Source organism: Mauremys reevesii, linkage group 6 (genome assembly GCF_016161935.1).
Source record: "Mauremys reevesii isolate NIE-2019 linkage group 6, ASM1616193v1, whole genome shotgun sequence".
NCBI lineage: Eukaryota > Metazoa > Chordata > Testudines > Geoemydidae > Mauremys > Mauremys reevesii.
In genome coordinates, this window is record NC_052628.1 from 67,452,479 (window position 1) to 67,475,126 (window position 22,648).

At 43.8% G+C, this 22,648-nt stretch overlaps 1 protein-coding gene across 4 annotated transcripts in view; it reads left to right on the plus strand.

The window, feature by feature from the left end:
• The first annotated feature begins 2,362 nt into the window (after positions 1-2,362).
• DCP2 (decapping mRNA 2) overlaps positions 2,363-22,648 on the plus strand; it is a 32,952-nt gene continuing 12,666 nt past the window's right edge. The window contains exons 1-6 of one of the 4 annotated variants that reach the window (XM_039544365.1): positions 2,363-2,812; positions 9,014-9,165; positions 10,565-10,692; positions 11,137-11,235; positions 20,530-20,682; positions 22,526-22,638. In XM_039544365.1, coding sequence (XP_039400299.1) covers positions 2,760-2,812; positions 9,014-9,165; positions 10,565-10,692; positions 11,137-11,235; positions 20,530-20,682; positions 22,526-22,638 — 698 coding nt within the window. In that variant the 5' untranslated portion in view covers positions 2,363-2,759. Of the gene's footprint in view, positions 2,813-6,735; positions 6,898-9,013; positions 9,166-10,564; positions 10,693-11,136; positions 11,236-20,529; positions 20,683-22,525; positions 22,639-22,648 lie in introns of those variants that run through there. The other 3 variants (XM_039544366.1, XM_039544363.1, XM_039544364.1) reach the window with 3 other exon arrangements.

Consider the following 22,648-nt stretch of genomic DNA (forward strand, 5'->3'; position numbering starts at 1 on the left):
ACCCGGAAATGCCAAGGGGCGGGGGAGGCTGCGGGAACTATGGGATAGCTACAGGATAGCTACCCACAGTGCAACGCTCCAGAAATCGACGCTAGCCTTGGACCATGGACGCACACCACCGATTTAATGTGTTTAGTGTGGCCGCGCGCACTCGATTTTATAAAATCTGTTTTACAAAACCGGTTTATGCAAATTCGGAATAGTCCCGTAGTGTAGACGTACCCTAAAAAGCAACTCTTCAAATATCTTAGGCCTAGTCTTCAGAAGGAAATTAGGTCAGTATAACTGTTGCTCAGAGGTGTGAAATATCCACACCCTTGAGCCATGCAGTTAAATTTACCTAACTCCAGCCTAGAAAGTGCTAGGATGATGGGAGGAGTCTCCCATGGACCTAGCTACTGCCTCTCAGGGATGTGGAGTATCTTTGCACCTCCTGTCTGTGTAGATAGTGTCTTTACTGAAGCACTACAGCAGCACAGCTGCAACATTTTGTAGAGCCAGAAACTTAGAACTCTTCAGATATTCAGATGAGCTTTGGACATGTAGGGACTCTGAGGGAGATCAGGCAAACATTAGTGAGGAATAGGCTAAGCTATATGTATGTGTGGGTACCTAACCAAAGCAGAGTCACAGACAGAAGAGCCAGGGTTCATGGGAATGTCAAAAAAGGAATTCTGAGAATCAGGCTGTGAGTTATAGGCTTTTACTCTAAATGCCAGGGAATTGCAATTACTGGCCCCTCCTGCTGTAGTTGAAGTCAGCTGAAGCATGACCCCTGTTTGCAGTGTCATCTAAATAGTAAAAAAGAGCAGTGGACGCCCTCTGGTGGCTGTAGTTATACAAGAAATTGTTTGTTTTATGTGAATTTAGATCAACGGTTAGCAACCTTTCAGAAGTGGTGTGCTGTCTTCATTTATTCACTCTAATTTAAGGTTTTGCATGCCAGTAATACATTTTTTATAAGATCTCTTTCTATAAGTCTATAATATATATTATATTATATTAAACTAAACTATTGTTGTTTGTAAATAAGGATTTTAAAATGTTTAAGAAGCTTCATTTAAAATTAAATTAAAATGCAGAGCCCCCCGGACCAGTGGCCAGGACCTGGGCAGTGTGAGTGTCACTGAAAATCACCTCACATGCCACCTTTGGCACCTGTGCCATAGGTTGCCTACCTCTGATTTAGATCTTTTGGCATTTACACAATTTTGTTTTCCAAGCTACATTTAATATATACATATTTCCTCTCATTGGGGTGGTATTTTTAGAGCGCTGCAGCTACACAGTTTCCTTGCACTAAGTAGTTTGGCAGTGTGTATGCCCAGGGGCAGCTCTAGACATTTCGCCACCCCAAGCATGTCAGCGTGCCACAGGAGGTGCTCTGCTGGTCACCGGTCCCGCGGCTCTGGTGGCGTGCCTCCTGCAGGCGTGCCTACCGCCCTCCCAGCAACCGGCAGAGCGGCCCCCATGGCATGCTGCCCCAAGCATGCACTTGGCGTGCTTGGGCCTGGAGCTGCTCCTGTGTACACCTTGGGAGTTACAGTGCTCAAAGCTGCTTTACTCTGCAGAAGCTTTCCAGTGTTGATGGGGCCTAAGTTAAGTGATTAAAAAAAATTTTTTTTTGTAAGCATGTTGATGTTCCGTTTCAGTATATAGCAAACACTGAGGGGTTTTAAGGGAGCACAATAGGTAAGCAGATTCTGGTATTCATAATGCTCTCAACGGTGACAAGGGCCATGGAGAGTTCCTAGTGGGGATATTCTAGTATGACACTGTGCTTAGCTGGAGGGTCATGTGCAGGACCCGAGGCCTCTCCTTTAAGGAAATACTTGATGAGAGAGGACTTTACAGGTGCAGTAAGGAATAAACCCCCCATGCTGCATTGCCTTGTTGCTCGCTCGCCGTGTCTCAGCGGTGCGTCACCGCGGAGTGAGGGGGCCCTGGTGCAGTGTTTTACGGGAGTTTTATTTCTTTTGGGTCTCTTAGTTCCCGTTAAGTGGGGTTGGGGGCACGGAGTCAAGTAAGGCCAGGATGCGGTGTGAGGAGGCACAGTGGGGTGCGGCCAGGACATGTTCAAATACCTCCCCCCGCGATCACCCCGCCCCGTGCTTGCAGGTGACCTCTCAGCTGAGCTCTGCCATGACCGCCCCTCCAGGCCGCGAGCGGAGCGGAGCGGAGCGCTGCGTTGAGGGAGGCCCAGCCCCCTGGAGTGGGCGGAGGGGGAACGCAGCGAGCTTCCCCGTTGCGCGGGGCTGAGCGCTGTGAGGAAGAGCGGCGGGAACGAGGCAGGCGGCTCGGCTGGACTCGACTCGACTCGACTCGTCCCGTCCCGTCCCGTCCCGTCTCCTCTCCTCTCCTCCCCGCGGCAAATAGGAGCCACACACAGCCGCTCACGCCGAGGAATTTAAAAGAGAAAGTGCGCATGCTCAGAGAACCTACTACAGTGTCTGTCTACCGTGTCTCACCAGCGATTGGTCAAGTCCTCTCCCTAACGCTCCCGATGATTGGTTTGACAATAAGGTGACGTTTGAACGGTCCCGCGTCGCTCATGGACGCGCACTGGTGGTTGGTGGAGCAGGGTGTCTGTCCCACGACAGGGCCTGCGCCCAACCCCAACCCCAACCCCAGCGGGAGTGGGACAGAAGCGATTGGCCCCGCCCCTTGCTCGGTCGCTGGGTTCGTGCTGTGTGAGGCCTCCCCGCCCCCCTGCACTGTTCCTGCGGGCCCTGTGGCGTCGGGATGAGCCGCGCTTCCCCATGGAGACCAAACGGGTCGAGATTCCCAGCAGCGTCCTGGACGATCTGTGCAGGTAACGGAGATCCCGCCCCCTCCCCCACGGCTCGAGCCGAGTCCCTGCCCCCCTTGAGCCGGGCCCCTGGCTCCCTGTCCATGAGCCGGGCCCCTCCCCTCGCCGCTCCTGGCCGCGGGGCGCCTTGAGTCGCCCCTGTCCGCCCCACGGCTCAAGCCGGGCCCCTGCCCCCGCCGCAGGGCCCCTTGAGCCGGGACCCTCCCCTTCGCCGCCCCCGGCCGTGGGGCGCCTTGAGCCTGCCCCACGGCTCGAGCCGGGCCCCTGCTCCCTCGGCCGCGGGGCATTTTGAGCCGGGTCTCTGACCCCCAGTCTCTCTCGCTTTCCGCCGCGGGGCGCCTTGTGCCGGGCCCCGCCACCTCCCGCCTTGAGCCGCCCCTGTCCGCACCACGGCTTGAGCTGGGCCCCTGCCCTCTCGGCCGCGAGGCATTTTGAACCGGGCCCCCTCCCTGTCGTCCCCTTCTCTCCCCCCCCCCGCCCCCCGGCGCCGTGAGCCGGGCCCCTGCCACCGCCCCACCCCCCCCGCCGCGGGGCGCCTTGAGCCGGCCCCCCCGCCCCATGGCTTGAGACGGGCCCCTGCCCCCTCGGCCGCGGGGCATTTTGAACCCGGGTCCTTGCTCCCAGCCGTCGTCACCCTCGCTTCCCCGCCAGGCCGCGGGGCGCCTTGAGCCGGGCCCCTGCCGCCGCCCTCTAGCTTTGTGTTTGGAGCCCAATATTACACCGCTACGGTAATGATAGAATAGTTGAAAGTGAAACTGCGTGGAAAAACAGAAACGAAATTTGCTCGCTATTCCAGTGGTGCCCTTTGCGATAGTCAATAGCAAGTTAATAAAAAGTACAAGTGGGGTAAAGTGAATTTAATAATTAAGATATGGTGTCGTTATTAGTAAGGACCGTTAGAAATTACTCTTACCGTGACATGCTAAGAAGGATAACTGCCGCCTCTTTCACCTTTGCTGTAAGGCTAGGTCCCTGTGTGAGTGGCTTTAAGCTAAAATACCTAAAATTTGGGTCACTAGAGAGCTTGGAATGTTGGGGTTCATGTTTTTTAGTGCTCCTGCACTGGAGGTGTGGGGGGAGGGAAGTTTGGGACTGCAGTATGTTATGTGACCTGGCCTGTGATGAGGGAGTTGAAAGATCTGATTGCAGTTCTTTTGAGAAATGTTGATTTTGAGACAATCTTTCATGAGTATACACAATTCCTGGTGAGAATTGAGGTTTGTTCTTTGTTTTGGTAACTTGTAAAGTCACAAAGGATTTATCATACATTTTGCAGTTCAACTTTTGTGAGCTAAGTAACTTGGGTATAGGAAGAACTTGGAAATATATAATCGCTTTCTATAGGCTCGCCAGCAGAATTGTTTGTGTGTTGTATTTTCAAGTGGTTTACCTTTTAAGTAGTTTATTTCTTATTCAGCGTCATCTCCATTGTTGGAGGTTTGCAACTGGTAGCCCATTCTGTATGTTGCTCTGCTAATCTTTTTATGGATGTATAATCTTGTTGAGGTACCAAGAATACCACATTGTCCATCCGAGATCCTTTTTTTTTTTTCTTCTTCCTCATGTTCTGCCATCAACTTTCCCTTCCAATGTCCATAAACATACGTTACTCACTGAACCTCTTAAAGTGTGCCCTGCACATAAAATATATATATTTTAATAAGATCTGATTAGAGTTTTCTGAGTTCTGATAATCGCCAGTACTTTTTTGTTGGTTACTCAATCTGTCCATGATGATAGCTATTTTACTCTTAGCTAAAACTTCTTACAACTATATTGAACATCTCAGGAAGATCTTCCATTCTAATGGTATGAACTTGTTGACCTCTTTTGATCTGTTTCCACTAATACAGTCACAAAATCACTGTTTAGATTACACAGGTTTACTGACTACTTTTGCATATACTAATCAATATACTTAGTCCTGGATTAATCAACTAGCCATCTGTTAAATCAGATATTAATTCACAGTGTACATTCAACAACATATTGCAGACAGCACCTGATCATTCATTGCAGTGACAGGAGGCAGTACTATCACTTCTATATGTTACCTAAGGCTGTGTCTACACTGCCACGTTCAGTGCTAAAACTTTAGTCGTTCAGGGGTGTGAAAAAACACCCCTCTCCCTGAGCAACAGAAGTTTTACTGCTGAAAAGCACCTGTATAGACAGTGCTTTATCCCAGCAATAAAGCTACCACCCCTCATTCAGGGTGGTTATTTTTTATCGCTGGGAGAGCTCTTCCCCAGTGATAAAGCATGACTACACTGCCCACATCACGGCGCAGCTATGGCTGTGCTGTAATGTGTGCAGTGTAGACATACCTTAAATCTACCTCCGACCAGTCTGCATTTCTAGCTGCCTCTCTGATATCTCCACTTAGGTGTCCAACATTCAGTTCTAACAAAGCCGAATTTGTTTAATCGTGAAACTGTGTTCTCTTTCAGCATTTATAACTCCCCTGCTTTCCAGGTTTGCAACTTTGGTGCAATCTTCAGGGATACGGGAGAGGGAGAAAAGAGCCAATCTCTGAAATCCTGTTGCTTTTTCTCCCTAATGTCTCATAAGTAAGGCTGTGAGTTTGTCACAGAAGTCACAGATTCCATGAATTTCCATGACCTCCGTGACTTCTGCAGTGGCCAGTGTGGCTAGGGCTGACCACTGGGCCCACCCCCCACCGCCCCAGCAGCGGGAGGACTTTGGGGGTGGGAGGGGGCTCAGGGCTGGAGGTTGGGGCGCAGGAGGGGGTGGGGGCTCTGGGTGGTCCTTGCCTTTGGGAGCTCCCCGGAAGTGGCAATATGTCCCTCCCTCTCAGCTCCTAGCTCTGCACGCTTCCTCTGCCTGCAGGCACTGCCCCCACAGAGCTGCGGGGCTGGCCGCATGCAGCGCTAGGAGCTTAGGGGAGGGGCATGTCGCTGCTTCTGGGAAGCCCGGTAGAGAGCCTGCCAGTCCTGCCAACCCAGCCTCCCCAGCACCCATGGCACTCCCAAGATTTAGTCAGGGGTATAGTATGAGTCATTCATAGACCATGGGCCATGAATTTTTGTTTACTGCCCATGACCTGTCCATGACTTTTAATAAAAATGCCTGTGACTAATATGTAGCCTTACTCATAAGTCTACTGTTTTTTTCACTATCTTCTCTGTTCAAACCCTAGTTCTCTCATCTCTTTTTTACACTGTAGCCTCCTTGCCTGTCACTCCTCTTTGGACAAACCCAGTTTGATTAAAATGCTGTAACTTAAATTCTTTTCTAGCTTTTAATTTTCTGTTGGACCAAATTCAGATTTATTGTATCTCATTCCCATCTACACTTTTGTTCTTTAATTTCACTGTTTCTCGTGTCCTCCAGTTTCCCCCTTGTCCCCGAGTTCACTTGCGGTACTAATGCATTCATTTTCTTTCCCCACCACTTTCTTTGTGCCTTCTAGAACATCCATGTCTACATCAGAAATACAACTCTACCCCGATATAATGCAACCCAATATAACACGAATTCGGATATAATGTGGTAAAGCAGTGCTGGGGGGAAGAGTGGGGGTGGGGTGGGGTGGCACACTCCGGCAGATCAAAGCAAGTTCGATATAACATGGTTTCACCTATAACACGGTAAGATTTTTTGGCTCCTGAGGACAACGTTATATCAGGGTAGAGGTATACTCTCCCTGTCCTTTTCTGCCAAGCATTCTTCATTAAAACCTACCTCTTAAGGCAACTCCAGATCTTCTTATCTGTCTTAAGTTTTATCACCATAGTACCTAAGCACTTTTCATCAGCTCTGTGAGACAGGAAATATGTTCACTTTTTTTGCAGAGAATTGTGCACTTGTGGCACTCCGGTATTTTATAATACTTTTTACCACTAGCAGTGTGCTTGAATCTGTGGAGTCTGAAGAAGGCATTTTTAAAAATCACTTTCTGTTACCTTAATATGAAATTTATTGCATAGGTTATTATGTGATCAGAGTGTAACTATATGCAACATAATGCTAGAGTTAAATTCAATCCAGATGAAGACAGATAATGCTAGAACAAAGGACCAAAGACTACATCATTCAAGCAATCTGATCTCTGTTCAAATGGTAATGTAAGTTCTAAAATAAAATCTTCCATATCATGTCACAGCTGTTATTTTAATATTAATCGTAGTCTCTAACGGTGTATTCTGTCTGTGGTGAACATGGTTGAAACACATTTCTTCATTGATGGCTATAGAGCAGATATCCTAAAGTTGCTTTTCGATTTTTATAATTTTTTCCTTTGCTTTCCCAAGCCTTTTCCTTTTTGTTCCAATGAACTGCAAAGTTGAAATTGTTTAAAAGGATAATGCCACTGTTAAGCAAAATTGTCAGTCTGGTTTATGTAAAGGCTCATCAACTTGATGTTGTAACAGTAATAAATTACAAGCATATACCCAGCAATGTTTGCTGGGAAGTTGTATGGCTTCTTCACTGCAGTTGGCAGACAATTTCTGCTCTTTTAAAAAATTTGCAGTTTACCTTAACGTTGAGCTGTGTTGCTGATTTATTGGATTCTACGTGCATGGGTATGTTCTACATTAACTTAAAAAAACAAAAAAGAACAAAGGGGGGGGCGGATTTCTGTTTTCCTGTTGGTGTTCTTATGGTTGGGCCTGAGAGCAGACTGTGCTCTGGTCCTTTCTCCATTTCTCTCTGGATGCTCTCCTGCGTGTTACTTCTTGAATTTGGTGTTCATGTTTATGCAGCTGTCATTGGAAAATTCCCTTTTGGAAAGGGCATGTACCATCAAACAGTAAAATTCACAAAGTAAACAAACTTATTAAATAGAAAAATACATTTTTCTCTAACGTGCAACAATGCTACATCCTGTGCTTAGAATAATAAATCTTGAAAATGTTGTCTGTTAAAGCATACAGCTATTTCAGTAGAAGAGAACCATCATGCAGCAGGCCTGGCAAAATTTACTTTTTTATATGGGATTATTCAATATAATTAAAACTTATAACAAAATTAACAATCCTTCTGACTCTTAGTTGTTGCATTAGCATCCCATGATCTCCTATGGGGCTTATCTTGCATATCTTAAAAGTTGGGTTCAAAAGTTCAGTGGTGAACTGAACCCTCGGCTGGCAGTGGGCTGAGCGGGGCTGGTGGCCGGGACCCCGGCTGACAGGAGCCGGTGGAACCCCAGACCAGCAGCAGGTGAGCCGTTGCTGGTCTGGGGTTCTGTCCGCCACCCTGCTAAGCCCAGCGCCGGTCTGGGGTTCTGTCCGCCGGCTCCGCTCAGCCCACTTCCGACCTAGGGTTCCGTTCACCCAGACAGGCAACGGGCTGAGCGGGGCCGGTGACTGGAACTCCAGCTGGCAGCAGCATGCCAGTAAAAATCGGCTTGCGTGCCGCCTTTGGCACATGTGCCACACATTGCCGACTCCTGTGTTAGTGCATGAGGAGGTGACAATGTACAGGGAAACCGATCAGTTCTATTTAACCTGTCCACTGCTAGCTTCAAACTGAGAAAACTGTGCACTAAAAGTGAAGATAAAATCTAATCTATTTTCCCCACCATTTATGTTACAGTATTTTTAATAACTCATAATGATGTTAATGCCAGGTGAGGAAACATATATATTTTTCATATATCTTTAACCTGACAGCGTCCATGATGAGTGTATTTTAGCACACCTAATCTGAGTTTATTAAACATCTTTTCTGAGAGTTTAAAATTCATTTTTTTAATGTATACCAGTTGATTGGATGGGCTGTCCCTACCCTTGTCCCCACAACGTCTTATTTTAGATTGATTTGTTTCTAGTTGTTGTGACCCAGGGGTTCTCCATTGTTCACTCTGAATGCAACTTTGTAAGAGAGCATCTCATTATCTGCATCTCAAGAAGTGGGTATTCACCCACGAGTCTGTTAGTCTATAAGGTGCCACAGGATTGTTTGTTACTTTTACAGATCCAGACTAACACGGCTACCCCTCTGATACTCTCATTATCTGCTTTCCTTCCCAAAAAGCCCCTGCTTTGTGAATTTCAAAACCTTTAATTGTGCAGACTACTACTGCTACTGGGGTCCGTACATTATCGTTTGAAACTCCATGCTGTAATGCATTTTCAGCGTTAGAAGTTTTCAAAATAGAATTTGCAGATTGATATCTGTTAATCTAGCTCTCTTCTCCCACCTCTCCCCACCTTTATTTTTTTTCTTTCCCTCTGGCAGTCGATTTATTTTGCACATTCCGAGTGAGGAAAGAGACAATGCAATCAGAGTGTGTTTTCAGATTGAACTTGCCCATTGGTTTTACTTGGATTTCTACATGCAGAACACACCAGGATTACCTCAGTGTGGGATAAGAGACTTTGCTAAAGCTGATATCCTTTTTATTGGTACAATTACTGTTTTTTGAATGCTTGTGGATAAACTGTATACTGAAGTATGGTAGTGAAATCTTGTTTTCCTGAGTAACTGCTTGCACAACAGTCCCTTTGTTTGAGTGACATAAAACTGGCTTCATTAGAAAGTCTTTTAATGTTCATAGCTGCCATAATATTACAGCGTTTAAAAAAAACCCACTATCTTTTTCTGGCTTTCCAAGAGCCCTGAGAATTCAATAGCTTATTGCCTGCTTTGAGGCCTTTTATGACTTCATTCTGTAACTGAGAGTTAACCGTTAAGACTTCCTTCTGTATTCAGCATGGTCAGGGCCAGGAGGGGCTTAATATAATGTTCTCTCTGTGACATATTCCCTTCCCTAACTTCATGGATTTCCATGGAGAAACTGAAATGGGTGTTAATTCTGGTAGAAGTAGTGTAAATTCTCTGGGGATGGTGTGCAACTGTGAGGGGTTATTCCATTTGCAGTGTGGCTTTTTCAAGATGTGTTTTATGTAGTAATTCAAATTATTTACATCTTTTTTTTTTTATGGTGGGTTTTAATCATGTTCATGAGGGGCCTTAAACCTGAGCACATGGCTTAAGCAACATTATTTTAAATGTGATTAGATCATAAGATACGGTTTTGTCACTGAGGTGATGGAAGTCATGGAATCCATGACTTCAGTCCTTGTGGCTGGGAGCTGAGGCAGCGGGCCCCCAAGCCGAGGCTCCCAGCTACCCCACAGTTGCCCAGTCCCTTCCCGTTTTATCATGGATATTTTTAGTAAAAGTCAGGGAGAGGTCATGGACTTTATTGCCCATGACCTCTCCCTGACTTTTACTAAAAATATCCATGACACAATCTTAGCCTTAATCATAACTTCTTAAGTGTGGTTTTTATGCCACAATTTGGCTATCAACTGCAGGAACCAATATAGTATGCAGTATTCCAGCTTTTATAATGCTTAAATATCTTTGCTCCAGCTCCCATTTGAGGACCCATGCTTCACTAAAACAATCAAGCTATTTTTATAAACCAAATATTCTATGAGAATAGGGTACATTTCTTTAATTTTACTTCTGCGGTTTTAAAAATTTTCTCATGGTAAGAACTTGGCTCCATTTAAAAAAAAATCCCACTATTGAGGTACTTTCCTTTGAACAAAGGAAGGCGTCTCTAACTTTAGAAACCATTGTATAAATGGCTTGTATTGGAGTTGGTAAATCACTGTTTGCTCCCTGAATCTTCAGAATATAACTCAGTATTGGATTATTCGTATTATCTTAATTTCTGGTTCCAAATAAAACCCTATTCCATATAGAAAGCAGTACTTGTAAATATTGGTCGTGGGTGGGTCTAGGTGTGCAGTTCATTTCCTTGACATGTTTCTATACTCTTTAGCCATTGCCCTTTTTTACTGCCTCAAGGTGAAGATGTGCAAAGGGTTTTGGATGAGTGGAAGGAGTATAAAATGGGAGTACCAACCTATGGTGCAATTATTCTTGATGAGACACTTGAAAATGTAAGTGTAAAACTAATCTGTGAACATTTATACAAGATGGCAAGGGCTGGGTGGAAAGGATGTTAACTAGCTTTTTAACAATCCCAGCAATTTCTTGTACTTTAAAAAACATTTTCAGACCGAAGATCATAAACATGGTCTCTTCACATTTTTGAGTTTCTGTACATCGCTGGTTTGCTGTGTGTATCTTTATTACCATTGTACCAAAGGCAGCTGCACATTTTCCGTGTCTTTACACCAAACTTAATTTTATATATTTTTTTAATATAACCCTATACTAAAATTTGTAATTTATTGCAAAGTCTGGTAAGCTGTAATGCTAATGAACATATGCTAATGCCAGGCAAAAGGTCTCTTCCTCCAACCAAAAGTATCACTTTGGGACTTAAGTCAAATCTATGAGATTAATGGGAATTTCACTAGTGCATTGCTTGGATTCTGCAGGTACTGCTGGTTCAAGGATATTTAGCAAAGTCTGGCTGGGGATTTCCAAAAGGGAAAGTAAATAAAGAAGAGGCTCCACATGACTGTGCAGCTAGAGAGGTGAGTTCCATTGACTGAATGTTTAAAAATTCCTTACTCATACATTTAAATCCTTTTTCTTTAAGACAAAGTAGTTTAACACACGTTCCCTTCACCCATGTTGAGAGTAGGATTTTCATACACATCAAAAAGAAATCCTAGCAATCTGGTGGTGTATTTCTACAGAAAGCTCCTATTAAATCATATATTCTTGTTGACATCTACTGCTGTAGCATTTGGTCCCCTAAATAAGAAAAATGTATGTGAATGAGAGGCCATGTTTGACCCATGATGGATTGATTTAAATCAGCAAAGTAGGAAACATTGAATTCAATAATCAATTTTGATTGTTTTGCATTTGTACTTTTTATTATGTTCCTAACGAGGCTGATTTTAATTAGTTGGTAACCATTAAAGCAAGTAAGCATAGCCTTACATTAAATTTAAAGTAATCTTTTTGCTAACCAGGATACACATATGTATACATATTTCTTTAAAAGTAAGTAATTAACTTACTTTACCTTTTTCAGACTCTTAATTTTTACATTTTTTTTTAATTTTAGAAAATGATGAAAGATGCATTTCTTAATTACTAGATTATTTTTTATTTTTGTGACTTTTGTCAAGCTCTATTTGGATGGACATTCAAATTCAGTTTAGTATACACAAACAGCATTTTTACTTGTATTAAATTATCTTTTAAGTGCTGGATACGTAAGGAAAAAAGTTTTTATCAAAATGTTTTTCATTTACAACTGATCTATTAAACGAAGAAAGTATGATCTCTATTTAATTAATTGAACTGATTGTTTTTGGTCACCATGTCCTTCAAGATTTTAGAACTCTTACATAGTTTTTTATTCATAGCTTAGAAGAGGAAAACAAGCTTTTGTGCTATTTCAACCCCCAGTTGGTTTCTTAACTTTCAGTGAACTAATCATTGAACTGAACTTGTTGAAGAAAATATATATTTTTTTCTCACTGGCAGAAGAGGCTACCGCTGTAAAAAGCGGGTTTAGGGCTTTAATAGACTCTGGTTCCAGATGCTTAACCAATAACTTACACCAGTTCAGGAGATTGACTTTTGTTAAAACTTGGCAGCAAATATGTACCGATTAATATTTTTTGCATTTAATTTAAATTATTTTAATAGATTTTAGTAGGTTTAGACCTTAACATAGGTTGTTGTCATGTCAAATTTTATTTTAAATAGGTTTATTTAAATAAAACCCAGTATTTAACTGAAATTGAAAATGATTTAAAAAAAAAATCAAAATGGATTTTTATCCATCCCGTTTTGACCCAAATGAAATAATGTACTCTTAATATTTTATCTCATTTTCATGTATTGTTTTAGGTGTGCTGATTTTAAAGCTGAAACAGACTTTAGATGATGGTTACTTGTGTTTTCAGTTTATGTTTTAAAAATTTGTATTTGTTTTGGAGTTCTGTCCATTTAAAACTAGTATTTATTGTACTATGCACAGTGGCCTGTGGCTAAGACACTATGTTAATAAACTTCCAACTTCACTTCTGCCACTTAAGTTGTTCTGTAATACTGGAACAAGAGGGTATTGTAAATGTCAGGAAAAGGTTAAGACAATACTTCAGATTGGGGGTTTATAGGCACTATGGAATTTACTATTGAGGAAAGCTAGGAACATAATGCAGCTGCATGTAAAAAGAGGTTGTATTAAATTTATGACTAATAATATTTGTACAGGTCTGTCGCAACTTAGGCACATTTAACATGTGCGATTTCAGCTTTACCCTGAAGGGCCTGGAGTCCAGGGGGGTGTGGCCTCAAGATTTAAAGGTCCTGGGGCACCAGCTGTGGCTGGGAGTCCCAGGGCCTTTAAATCACCCAGGGGGCTCCCAGCTTCAAAGGCGGCTGGTAGCCCCTGGGGCGAACTAAAGGGCCTGAGGCTCCAGCCACCGTGGAGTTCCGGGCCCGTTAAATGCCAGCCCCAGCCCAGCTGCCAAAGCTGCGGGCGGCATTTAAAGGGCTCCTCTGGGCTCCCCACCGTGGCCGGAGCCCGGAGGAGCCCTTTAAATGCCGCCCCGGCCGCCGGAGCTGCGGGCGGGATTTAAAGGGCTCAGGGATATAATTTTCAGTATATGAGGTTTTCGCTTTACCCGATAACCGCAGAACAGAACCCTCGCGTATGATAAGACTTGTCTGTAGTTATGTAAAGGTAGGGCTAATAAAGTCTCATGCTGCACTCAAGGAGTTATTGGGAGATGGAATTAGATTACCAAAGGAAGGTTGTAAAAACTAAGAGCATTAGAGGTTTCCTGTCTGGATTAAATGAGTATCTAAGGATTCATAGCTTTTCTAGGTATACCTGTTGAAAGAATGGGTAAATCATAGCCTTTTCATTTCTAATTTCTGGGATGTCTCTACCGTCTTACTCAGGCTATTTTAGAGGATACCTGAAGCTTCATATAAGGAGGAAAATAAGATCAGACTACATCAAGGGATTGTCCGACTTGCACACGGTGCTTGAGTGTAGAGCATTATTCATATAGCAATAAGTGTGTCACCAATATTTAAAATACGCAGTCTCTGAACAGCTTAATTTCTATATACAGAAATTAACTGCTATTAACTGCTTTGCTGCATGCAGATCCCCAGCACAGTATAACTGTGAAAGCACAGGAATCTCTGAAAGATGTAAAGTGGACCATTCATGTCAGTGGGTGTTCCCATCTTCCTTCCCCCGTATTGAGCAGCTTGTGAGTTTCATCAAGCGTGCCCAGTCTTAACTTCTCACCCCAGTGTCGGTAGCTGATGCTTGGTGCATGCTCCCAGTATGCCTGTTATTAGCTTCACATGCAGCGGGGCAGAGCTTCCCTGGATGTTGGCTTATAATGGGGGGCAGGAAGAAGGGCTCAGATCCCCCCGAGGGATAAGCCCCTCGAATCCCACCTCACATGCAGGAGGGTAGGGAGATGGGCACAAACACCCCCAGAGGGTGGAGATTCCCCCAAAACTGGCTCACGAGAAGGAATGAGGGGAACAGACTGCAATAAAAGGGCAGAGGCCCCCTCCAGCTTCGGACATCCCCAGAAGGGCAAGATCCCCATATATCCCAGCTCACATGAGGGACCAGTGAGAGGTGCTCAGAGGCCCACAAGATCCCAGTGTGTGCACGCAGGAAGGGGCTGACAGGAACCACTGCCCCTCTTCTCCCCCAGTTCCCCTGCAACTCACCTCCATGTTTCCTCTCCAAATGTCCTTACTCTACTTCACCTGAGTCCTCCCCAACCCCTTTCCCCTATTCCCCCACCCCCAATCCCATCTCAGCAACTATTTGCATGTCATATTTTTGTCCAACAATATTGCGATTAGATTCCTAAGCCACCGCCCCCCCCCCCGACATACAGATTTTAGCAGTATGCCCTTCTGATTTCTTCCAGTTTTCTGCCTCACATGGGACTTGAGATGACACTAGGTGGGTGGATTTAAAATGAGACTTACTGCTTATGCATCTGCAGTGGAAACTATCCACCTACAAATTCTCTTGTGTCCTCTGTCTGCACATGCCCAGTGTAATTCATTTAGTTCAAGAGCACTAGGCACACACCTAACTGAAGAAGCAAATTCTTTGGCTAGTACGATTCTGAATTTTATTCCCCTGAAGGGCTAGATGGTGCCATGCGCTCATGAGGAGTAACCCACAAGTGAGTGAGACTCTTGTTCCAGGATCAGAGCCATAGTTTGAGCTCCAGGTCTGGGCAAAAAATATGCTAATAGAATGTGTCATCCTTGAGAAAAAGCTGTTTTGGGGGGTAACTCTATCTCAGGAACTCCTTGGTCAAAAAATCCCAAATTTGGATCATTAGCCCTAGCCAACTCTCCCATGAGGCACACCAAGTAACAGATTTTACAGTACTTGAAAGGGTTGAGTTTTAAACAGAAAGCTGGTCTTGATCTTAACTATAGTAGACCTAGCGGTCCACTGTAATGTCATCTAGACAGACTCTAATCTAAAATAATGTACAGGGAGAGGATAAAAGACAATTATGCTCATAGATATAAAGATAAGAAGAAACATTTTGAGCATCATAAAAATGTACATTAATGTTGTAAATCAAGTATGAGATACAGAAAACAAATTTAGATAAGCAGCAAGACCTCCCAGCTACACTATATCAGGTGCCATAAAGATGGTGCAAACTCTGTAACGTGGTGGTTTTCTTTGAACTATAAATTACATTGCTCAGACCTCAGGTACTGGTTACAGTGCCAAAAATATGAAGATGGGACATATGTTATACTATTTTAAGTCAATTCCCATGCAAGAAAAAATTAAAATGAGTTCTAACTTACAAAATTAAGAAAGGGTCAAGCCAGCTAATAAGCATAGACCATGCTGTAGCTTTGTCAACTGAACTTTTAATAACCACATCTGTTGGGGTGTGAAAAACAACACTCCTGACTGATGTTTCTAGACCTACCTAATCCCCAGTGTAGACGTAGCTATGTTGATGGGAAAATGCTTCTGTCAATGTAGCTATGGTTCAGGAAGCTGGTGCTTTTACACCAATGGAAAATCCCTTCTATAGGCATAGGCTGCACTTACACTACAGAGTTAGGCCAGCATCACTAAGCTGGTGTAGTATCTGTCATGTAGATGTACCCTAAAGGTGTTTACTCCTGTGGGAATTCTGCAAACATGCAGAATTCATGTCCCCTGCAGATTTTGTCACCCATCCCCTGCAGAAAATAGATTCTGCTGGGGAAGTGCTGCAGTTACACTTGTCATGTTCTCTCCCCCGGCCCGGGGTGGGGGCGTTGCTGTGGCACCAGAAGAGAGGACAGCGAGCTCAGGGTCGGAGGGGCCATTGGCTGCACAGTGCACTGCCCTTGGGGCCAATGAGGGGGCACAGACAGAGCGGAACACCTGGGCTGCTGAGGTGGTGGTGGTGTCACATAGACTGCGGTTCAGAAGGGGTAGTGCTGGGGGACAGATGGGTGGGGGCAGAGGAGCTAGTAGGGTGACAGGATTGAGCCATTGGCTGAATGGGAAGGGGGAATGCAGGGAGACACAGGCACAGGGTGGCAGATGCGCCTGACTGAATGGGAGAGGCTAGGGGTCAGCTCTCCAACTCCCTAACAACATTTCCCCCCCCCTCCCCCCCAGCAAAACCAAACACCTGTTCCATACTTCTCCCACCCACACCCAGCAACCCTTCAGGTTTACTCCCAGGCTCCTTCCCAGCAATTACTTCCCTGTCCCTCTGCTCCTCTATTACTTCTGATTCCCCCAAGCCTTTGCAGCGCTGCTGTGGGGTGTGGGAAATATGTTTCTGTGTTATAGTGTAAATGAATTATTACTCAAAGTTCTGTATAAATATGCCTAGTAAGGAATCTATTTGTCAAAAACATAGCATGAATCTTTTTTTGTTGTCTCTATTGTTAGATATACTTGCTGACAGGTATTTTGAAATAAATTGCCAAAATAATTGAAACTGGCGTGATTATATTGTTGTGTTTGACAAAATATGTAGAATTTAAAAATATTATATGCAGAATTTTTAATTTTTTTGGTACAGAATTCTACCAGGAGTATATACTAAAGAAGGCTGTTGTACAAAATGAATTCATTTATCTCAATGAATTCTGTATTTTAAAAGCTACTACCACCAGGTGACCAGATTTTGCACTGCTATACAATATTTGACAAGACATTGTGGCAGACTGACAATTGCCTGCAATATGCTTAGTGAACTTTGAGTTGACTTAAACCTTATTGAATTAGTTTAAAAAAATCTTTGGAGTTCATTGTATTGAAAATGAAGTTGTGTATGTGTTACTGTGTGATTTGTAACTATTTCCATGGGAAGGGTAAGTAGAACAGCAGGGACTGATTGGGCAAACTTACTCAGGTTGTGACACCTCCAGAAAAGCCACCCCCCCACCCTCCCCAGACATGTGCAAATACTAGTTCAAATGGGATTCTTCAGGGACAATACCATCAAACACTTACCTTTCATTAACTAACTGACCATGCTCACCTAACAACTAACAATCTCCATGGCAAGAAGAGTCCTGTGCCCCCCTACTAATGCAGCCTACACAGTGCAACTGAAATAAGGCATACTCCCAAGGTACAAATACACCTCTTTCCTTTGATGGGCCTGCACCCTGTGAGGCCACAGCCCACCAGATCTTCTCATATCCCAGTGATGAGTCTTCGAAGCTGCTCGAGTTATTCCTTCACTGTTCAATACAGCTAACAGTGAATACAGCTGGAGTGCATGCAGATAATTCTCAGTGGCTATTGACCGCTCCAGAGGGTGCAGAGTTAGTTATGTAGGAATGTATCTTAACTCTGTTTTTCCTGGTTTTCACAAATTGGGGTATTGTGGAACTTGATATTCTGGAGGGGCACAAACTACAACCAGGCAACCTTGACTCTGGGTTAACAGTTTTTTGCCACTTAATCTTCTTGTTTGTTCCTTTTGTGTGGAGCTGTGTTGAGAGAATGGGCTTGATCCGACAAAAACCTTGGTTTTCATTTCTGTGTTGTGGGTAGAATTGCTTTTACAAACCATCTATTTAGATCAGGGGTGGGCAAACTTTTTGGCCCAAGGACCACATCGGGGTTGCAAAACTGTGTGGCAGGCTGGGTAGGGAAGGCTGTGCCTCTCCAAACAGCCTGGCCCTTGCCCCCTATCTGCCCCCTCCCACTTCCTGCCCTCTGACTGCCCCCCTCAAAACCCCTGACCCATCCAACCCCCTGCTCCTTGTCCCCTGACTGCCCCCCCTTGGAACCCCTCCATCCCTAACTGCCCCCCCTGGGACCCCACCCCTATCCACGCTGCTGCCCCCTGACAGGCCCCCCGGGACTCCCACGCCTATCCAACTGCTCCCTGTCTTCTGACTGCCCCCCTGGAGCCCCCTGCCCCTAATCCAACTGCCCCGCTTCTTGTTCCCTGACTGCTCTCCGGGACCCTCTGCCCCTTATCCAACCCTGATCTCCGCTCCATTACCATGCTGCTCAGAGCAGCAGGAGCTCGCAGCCCCGCTGCCAGGCTGGAGCCAGCTGCGCCGCCTGGCTGGAGCAGCCGGCCAGAGTGCTGGTGGTGTGGCGAGCTAAGGCTGTGGGGGGATGGGGGACAGCAGGGGAGGGGATGGGGCTAGCCTGCCTGGCCAGGAGCTCAAAGGCTGGGCAGGACGGACCCGTGGTTCGGATGTGGCCCGTGGGCTGTAGTTTGCCCAACTCTGGTTTAGAACATCATTCACCAAAACTTGCATATTTTTTTCCCTTAGCTTCTATTCTAACCCAACACTTTCCTTTTGCATAGGAGACTAGTCCGAAGTTAATAGCATTAGGTGAACTGTCTTTAAAAAAAAACAAAAAACAAAAACAAAAACTCTTGCGTTTGTCCCCAGAGACCGTAAAACAAATTGACTTTCTTTTGGCACTGAAATAAACACAAAATTTGTGTTAATCTCCTGGAGCTGTCATCCATTTCATGTATTAAATATTAAAGCAGGGGATCTCAAACTGGGGGTCGGGACCCCTTAAGGAGTCATGAGGTTATTACATGGGGAGTCGCAAGCTGTCAGCCTCTACCCCAAACCTCACTTTGCCTCCAGTATTTATAATGGTGTTAAATATATAAAAAAGTGTTTTTAATTTATAAAGGGGGTCGCATTCAGAAGTTTGCTATGTGAAAGGGGTCACCAAAACAAAACTTTGAGAACTACTGTATTAAAGATTATTAGGGCATATAATAATTTTTCCTATTTAAAAGCTTTTATATCAGACCCTTAAACCTTACTCCTCACTATGAAACAGCTTCCCATGTTTTATAAATATGGTCTTGCCACAGAGGAGGAACTGATAGACATCAATTGCATTTTAATTTGCTCCCTTTTCATTAATCTTCAAAAATTTCTCAATGTATATGAAGCAGTAGAAGGGTTGTTGCTTCTAGAAAATCTGTACTCCCAACAGTCTGCCCATAACTACATAGAGACTTAATTTACAGATTTTTACAAATTATTTTTCTTATGTATTTGGCAAAATGAATAATCCAGAGAACAATGCTGACTCCATAGGGATAAGCTAGACTGTGAAAACCTGTTTAATCAAGAAGACCCAGTTTATATAGAGGTGGGCACAGATCTTAATGAAATTTGTCATATGCTGAACAGACTTCTTTTCAAACCAGTTTGTTGTATGTGCTGGTTCACAGATGTACATGCAGCCCTGAGGAATCTTAATGAAGGCATTTTTGTAAGGCATTTTTCAGTCCAGGGCACTGATCAAAAGCTTCCATAAATGTTAGTTTTTCAGTTTCTAAAATGCTGTGTGTGGTGAGAAACTGGAGTCCCGTCACCCCATACATTAATTTGCAAAAAAATAATAATATTGGCATTTAAGTCTATCTTATAACTGCATGTTCGGCTTGTCTCAGTAGTGATACCTGGTAGGAGTATAAATGTTTTGTTACAATATGAAGTGGATGAAATATATATATATATATATTTTTAAATTAAATCTACATCTAGGCTTAGTTTGTGTCCATATCTAGTAGGATCTTCCCCCCTCCAATGGTGAAATGTGAAATACTCCAGTAAAATGTTGATCCATAATACACTTTTTTTCAGTGTGTATAGTGATCCTGTGACAGGCTTAGTTAGCACTTTAATTCCTTCTTAGTAACAGGTTGTAATAGTATGTCAGCAGACTGAGTAATTCTGAGTTCCGTATCTCCATTATCAGCTTGGATGCCCAGTTTGAATTTAGTAGCTTAATCTGTATGTTAGTAAATATATATTACTCAGCGTAATTTATGGTGCTGCTGAATTTTGATACAAGAACTGACGTAAGAATGAATATTTTGTTGGGGGTTCATGGGGCATTAGTAGTACTGTAGGTTGGGAGAGAACTAAAGTGTAGAAATCAAGTAAGGAGTTTTTATGTTTTCCTATAACTTTCTGGATGTCTAAACTCTCTTTAGATCCAATATGTTTCACTTTTGTCTGAAGCAAAATACTTTTTCATGTGTTCAGCATCATCAGCAAGCAGGCACGCTGTTTCCCTGTATTTGCTTGTTAGCGTGCTCTTTCACATATTATCTTAATTCTTTTCCACTTCACACTCTTGAGCTGCAGAGGATAAAATCTGAATGTACAGAGGTTATGCTCTTTCATCACATGTCTGCATATGTACAAATATATTACAATCACTATCTGAGAACTAGTATTAAAGGGTGTCCTTCTGATGATTTAGCCTTTCAAAAATCTATTTGAAGGTATGACTTGAACAATTCTAATTTGATCTGTGTGCTTCTCAGGTGTTTGAAGAAACTGGTTTTGATATCAAAGATTACATCTGCAAAGATGACTACATTGAACTACGAATCAATGATCAGCTAGCACGCTTGTACATCATTCCAGGAGTTCCAAAGGACACAAAATTCAACCCCAAAACCAGAAGAGAAATTCGGGTACACATAGTTATGTTTATTTCTAAAGATTTTTCAGGTTGCCACTACCTCAGCAAAGGTTGATTTAAAGCTAAATATTAAACAAAAGCTGATGAATGCCTCAAATGGAATAAAAGCAGCATGTCATCACTTTAGGTTTTGTCAACTTTCTGCAGGTCATATGTGCGGACTGATTGCTGGCCAACTGCTCATTGTGACACCTGTCTCCATCATAAATTGGCACTGGAGTACAGGCTGACTAACAATAAAGCACATCCCACTTTGTCTTCTCGTAAATATTTTTTGTAGTTAACCTTTTTTAATCTCTTATACATTTTTCTGTAAGGATATAAATATTTATGGATACTGTACGTTAATCTACGCATTGGAAGAGGAAAATGGGGCTTGCTTTATTTCTATAAGCAGTCTGTACAATCCAGATCTAGTGTATGATTGGTAGCAGAGAATAGACTTGGTTGTGGGACACAGTGGGAGCCAACCATTGTGTGGGTGAGCTGAACTCGGTGGACTGGAAAGCTGTTGGGATGGAGAAGAAATTAAAGTGCTTAATGTGCTGAGAAATGCTTGTAACTGCCTGCGACATTCATTGCCTTCTGAAACTTGAATTTCTCTCATCATGCAGATAACATTTTAACTTTAACAATAATTTTGTTTTAAGACTAGAATTAATGCCAACTTTAGCTATATCTTTTGAATACTAAGTGTAATAGGGACAACAGGACCTTATTAAACATTCCTCTTCTCCCCCTTAGGTTGGTTCTCCAGAGTTGTAAATTACTAGCTCCTCATCTAAGAACCCTCTTGACTTGGTTCTTAAACCCCTTTCAGGGGTTCTCAAACTTCACGCGACCCCCTTCTGACAACAAAAATTACTACACAACCCCAGGAGCGGGGACTGCAGCCTGAGCCGGCCCAAGCTCCGGGTTGGGGGGGAGGAGGAGGGCAAAGCTGAAGCGCAAAGGCTTCAGCCCTGCCACCCAGGACTGAAGCTGAAGCTCAAGGCCCCAAGTGGGGGGGAGGGCGGGCAAAGCCGAAGCCCCAGGGCTTCAGCCCCAGGCAGGGGGCCTGTAACCTGAGCCCTGCCATCCAGGACTGTAGCCGAAGTCTGAGACCCACCGCCCAGGGCCCCAGCAAGTCTAATGCTAGTCCTGGTGACCCAATTAAAGTGGAGTCGTGACCCACTTTGGGATCCCGACCCACAGTTTAAGAACCGCTGGTCTAGTTAAAACCTTGATTTCCATTTTTGTGTTCTGGGTAAAGGCCCTTCAGCATGTTGCATGCTCTCCCCTGAGTGCATATCATGTGAGGTGGCAGGGGGACAGAGACAAGCTTTGAAAGTTATGTGTATCCTCTAATTACCATTGTTCTCTCTAGGACATTCAGTGCATACTCAAGAACTACTGTTGTTGTTGCAGACTTTATTTTAAATGAACTTACTTTCAATACCTGAGGCATTGTGTACTGCATTCCACATTTTAGGGATTCTGTCATCCGACAGTGTTTATGTATTGTAACAGAGACACAAGATGGTATAATATCTTTTAATGGACCACCTTTGTTGGTGTAAGAGACAGGCTTTCGAGTTACACACAGCTCTTCTTCAGGTCCCTCTCTCATTCTGGGACCAACACAGCTACAACAACACTGCAAACTTGCATTGTAATGTCTGTTACATTGTGGTTGTGGTCAGAAAAGTGATCCTAACATTATTTTAAATAACCTGTATTGGCTAGCAGCTCTGTCATGGTTCATTAATTCAGACTCTTGCTGTAGTTTTTTGATTTTAAAGAAAATCATTGTGGATGATGTGTATTTGCTTAAGTCCCTTTTTTCTGTGTTTCAGAACATTGAATGGTTCTCAATTGACAAATTACCATGCCATAGAAATGACATGACCCCAAAATCCAAGCTAGGTTTGGCACCTAACAAGTTTTTCATGGCCATTCCCTTCATCAGGTATGTTCAG